Source organism: Glycine max, chromosome 4, assembly GCF_000004515.6.
Source record: "Glycine max cultivar Williams 82 chromosome 4, Glycine_max_v4.0, whole genome shotgun sequence".
Classification (NCBI taxonomy): Eukaryota; Viridiplantae; Streptophyta; class Magnoliopsida; order Fabales; family Fabaceae; genus Glycine; species Glycine max.
In genome coordinates, this window is record NC_016091.4 from 40,030,292 (window position 1) to 40,035,278 (window position 4,987).

General features: G+C 29.1%; 1 protein-coding gene across 1 annotated transcript; it reads left to right on the plus strand.

Moving 5' to 3' along the window:
• Positions 1 to 900: 900 nt before the first annotated feature.
• LOC121174735 (classical arabinogalactan protein 9-like) lies at positions 901 to 2,575 on the plus strand. Its single transcript, XM_041014663.1, has 2 exons — positions 901 to 1,134; positions 2,405 to 2,575. The coding sequence occupies exons 1-2, from the start codon at positions 901 to 903 to the stop codon at positions 2,525 to 2,527; spliced, it is 357 nt and encodes a 118-aa protein (XP_040870597.1). The 3' UTR covers positions 2,528 to 2,575.
• The last annotated feature ends 2,412 nt before the right edge of the window (positions 2,576 to 4,987 follow it).

Below are 4,987 nucleotides of genomic sequence, written 5' to 3' on the forward strand. Positions count from 1 at the left end.
ATTATAAAACAGAAATAAAAAAAATGCTAATAATTTAACATTCCGGAAGACGTTCATTCCGGAAGAAGTTCTTCCGGAAGTGTTTTCCGGAAACACTTCTTCCGGAATAGGCCTCAGTGCCTAAAATTTATTCCGGATACACATTTTTTTACTGCTTTTCTTCTCTAAAAACTAGCCGGAAAAGAAAAAAAATACTCATAAAAGCGTACCTCCGACAAAATAGGAAGAACAGCCACTAACAAAACTTCAAATACCGAACACGGGACCACCGAATCTCTAAATACTTCACGGGACCACCAATGGAAACTGCAAAAGGGACCACCGAAAGAACACCAAGCAATCGGAAGAAACAAAGTAGAAGAAAGCGAAAGGCAGTAAAAAGAAGCGAAGAAAGCGAAAGCGCAGTAGAAAGAAGCGTGTACGCGTTAATTTAAAGAAAATTACACAAGGGCAAAATCGTCATTACATACGCATTAAATATTATTTTATTTTTACTTATTATTATAAAATGAAAATTCTTATTTCGTTACATACGTTCACTAATTATTTAATTATTTATGTATAATAATATTAATTATTTTATAATTTAGTTTATCCATTAAAAGTAAATTATATTATCAAATAATTTTTTTTTAAAAAAAAGTTAACTTCCGGAAGAAGGTTCTTCCGGAAACTTCCGGATGACGTTCTTCCGGAAGTAGTTTGTGGGTACTTTCGGAATTCACAAATTCTTCTTCCGGAAGATGTTTTTTTCCGGAAACTTTCCGAAAAAGCTTTTTCCGAAAAGTTTACGGAAATACTTCTTCCGGAAGAAGAATTATTGAAGGATAATTTTTGTCACTTCACTGTTTGCTGGTGCCCCAGCAATAATGCTGGGTGCACGTAACAACTCCCATGAACATGGCAGTAGAAGCCCAAACTGGTGGCCCAAGGTCATTTCCCCAACTCATTCAACCAACAACAGTTGGAGCTCCACCACCTGTCACTTCCACTGCCCCCGTGTTTGTTGCCCCTTCCTTGATGATGCCACCTTCCATGATTCAAGCACCTCCAAAGCCCCAGCAATTACCTGCATCCTCAGCCCCCATTGCCTCAATTCCTTTGCCTCATCCATATGGTGCTGGTCTCACCCAAGTATGTGATCTCAATCCATATTAGGGAATGGTCATTAATTATTAATTGATCACATAATATAATCACTTTAAGAAGTTTTGAAAACACGCTTACTTATTTCTTTCTAATTTGAATTTTGATTTTCTTTCCATGGTAATTTTTTTTACACGAAAATACCAACAACATATTTTTAACGTATTTTTTAATATAGTCCCTATTATTAGTTAAAATTTATATAAAAAAAAACCTATAAAATTATGAGTGAAGTTCATTAAATAGAGTGAGATTCTCGTAATTTTATGATTTTTAATAAATTTCAGATAATTAAAAAAAATGTGTGTTAAAAAGAATGTATTTTATTTTTAAAGAAACTAATAAAATTTGTGGTTTTTTTTAAACACGGTTGAATTTATGGAATTAAAAACTGTCATAAATTATAGAAAAATTGCTACAAATAGAAGAAAATTGTCACATTATTTTTTTCTTTTTAATTGTAATTTCTAATAGTTTGTATGTATTTTATAGTTATTTTTAACCCCAAAAAAATATCGTATGAGTTCGGATTCACTCAAATTTAGTTGTAAGCCAAAATTTTATAAGGAGAATGAAAAATGTACTAAAAATTTACATTGATTAATATGAATATTTTTCAATTTTATAAGGACAAAAAATATATTTTAACATTAAAATAAATATTTGAAAAAAATATTATTTATTTTATTGAAAATATTTTTTTCTTAATCAATATCTTAAAGGAAATTGTTAACATTTATCTAAAACAAATTTATAATAACAATTTTTTGATTTTATAGGATGAAGTAATTAAGGAAATAAAATTAAACAAATCATTAAAAATATATTTATTATATTAAAAATATAAAAATATTAATATTTTTTGTTTAAAAATAATTGTAATTAAAGTATTTTAAAAAGGTATATATGATGTCATTTAATTATGGACTTGCTCCATAAGATTGAAAAAAATTAAGTAAAAAATAACTTATATCGTTAAAACATTGGTTAAGAGACTAAAAATAATATTCTTATTTAGATACGTAAGATCATGTTATTCATGACTTTTTTTTTTTTAGATTCTTTTATGATTTTTATAATAAATATTTTTTATTTTAATTTTTTTAATCAATATCTTAAGTTGTAACTGGTGAGAGCCAAAAAAGTTATCATAAAAGTACTAGTATAAAACTAGCTAGTAAATCCTTTGAATTTTGCGCTTCTTCATTTTGACACATTTCTCCTTGTCATTAAAGACTAACAGAATATATTGGTGCAGCCAATTAACATGGATATCCTCAGAAACATGGCAGCACTTTATCAGCAACAGATGAGTCAGAACAATCATCAAGCCTTAATGAGCAGCTGCATGTCCCAACCACACCTTGAGCAAGGCCGTTGAGAATAAACCCAACAACACTTGTAAGAGAAGAAGCACATTTATTGATAAGGGGCAAAATGGAGTGGAGTTAGTGCAAGAAATTAATCAACGGTGTAATGTAACTTACAGTACATTTTATTTGAGCTTCGACACGCAATGCATAAATAAAGTGTACGTGCACTACAAATTGTCGTCCTTAAAGTTTATTTCCCTCTATTTTCTTTATAAAACACGATCCCAAGGAATAAATCACGCACAATACTTAAATACAGAAGTTCACGAGTGAGAGAAGGAAAATTTTCACATTTACATTATTTTAAACAAATAATTTCATTAATTTTTTAAAATAAGAGAAATAAAATGACAGATTTTTATATGTAATATTTTTATTATTTCTTATTTATTTATTTTAAAAATATTTTATAACAAAAATTTTAAAAATATTATATTTTCTTGTCTTTTTTCACCTATTCAAACATAATCTTATTAAAGAATTTCATTAAGTATATAGAAACTGGAATATGTCAATTACTTTCTTTAGGTGTTTTGAGTTTGTCTACTTGTGACATAAATTTCTTTGTTGAAAATTCAAAGTTTAATAGCAAAAATAACTTTTATGTCTCCTTTTTCTCTATTCCTAGGGTTTAGCAAGACTTTGTCTTACTAGGGTTTTAGGAGGCGCCTTAAGGGTTTAACCAACGAGAGGCCTTGGTCCTTCTTGTTTTCACACCATCAAGGTTTTGTCTGATTCATCCATCTTTCAGGTGTGTTTTGTTGGTCTCGTATTGATTTTGGTAGTGTTTGGGTTCTGGTCCATGTGAGTGGGGTGATGGAACAATGGAGAACGATTGAGTTTCAAGGGGATGAAGAGACGGTGATCCAGGTTGACGAGGGAGATTGTTCAAAAAATTCAGAGGATGAAGGTGCCTAGTTGATGGGGCAATTGTGAAACAATCTCCTAGTCACCAACTAATTGCACATCAACATACCACCCCTGCAAAAACACGTATCTCCTGCATGGTTGCACCTTTGGTCTGATTTGGGGTGGTAATAAATTTTTGGTTTTTGGTTTTTCAATGTAATTTTTAAAATAAAACATGTTTAAAAAAAATGAACGGAAATGATTTTAAATCATTTTTGAAATAATTTTACACTCATTTTTTAAACCAAGACAAAATATTTTGTAAATTTGATTTAAAGTTAAAAAAAATCACATTTTTATATTTAATAATGATATTTTTTATTGTTATTACTATTGCTACTTTCATCATCCTTATTATTATTATCATCACCACTAATATAATATCTATCTTCGTCATCATTATCCCTAATATTATCTCTATCATTGTTATGATGATTAATGATTTTCAAACCCCACAACTGAAAAAAATATATTTTGTACATCAATATGGCCGACAGTTTTCAAACCCCACCACTTCATGCACTCATTCCGGACACTAATTGATACCATGTTCTGATTACTTCCCTCTTTAACAGAGTTGTCTTCCGGAAATTAGATTCCAATAAGAGGGGAGTATAAATAAAGTCTGGAGTCTATTTTCCAGTAAGAGGGTAATGTAGGTAAACAAATTTAAAAAGAGAGTGCCTTAGCAAAAAGGGGAAATGGAAATAGCCATTGTCAAAATAAAATATATAGTAAAAATGCTTTTAAAGAAGTCTCAAATTACAATAAAATGAAAAGAAAACTATATCATTGTAATTAATTCTAAATAATTACGCATGGTGATGTAGATTTTCGAAAAAGTTGTGGTGCTCTAACGACCTATCTATTTTCTTTCTCTATTCCGTTCAAATTGGTTTCTATCATTTTAAAAAGTTGAAATGTTTTTCCTACTTTGAAAAAAAGGAGAGTATTAACATGGATCAAGAAAATGATGCTATACAAATTAATAAAGAAATATATGTAGACTTTCAAGCCAAAAGATAAGGTGCATGTACATTGGGAATTAAATTTTTATCACTAAAGTTTAGATGACTTAAATCCAAAATGAAAGATTGCATTTTACTAGATAAACCTTAGTTAAATAGATGCATTGAAAGTTTTTTTTTGTTTCAACTTTCAAGAGAATTAATTTATTATAGTTGATGACAATCTTCACTATAAATAGACAAGAGAATTAGTGGAGAAACACAGCAAATGAAGAGAGAGTGTGTGAGAAGAGAGATTGTGAAACAAAATCACTTGTTGAGAGAAAAGTGTTTTCGTGTGAGAGTATTATCATTTTTTGTAATCATTGATTGATTGTGATACTCTGATTTGTAGAATAATACATTATTTGGAATGGGTTACAATCATGTAATTATGTTTGTGATAATGAAATACTTTTTGAAACAGTCGTGTAGACGTAAATAAGAGATGTCGAATCACACGTTAAATTTTTGTATTTATTATTATTTGTCTACAATATAATATTTGTTGTATTTCTGTAATCCTGTGTGAATGTGAGTAATTTTTTTTTG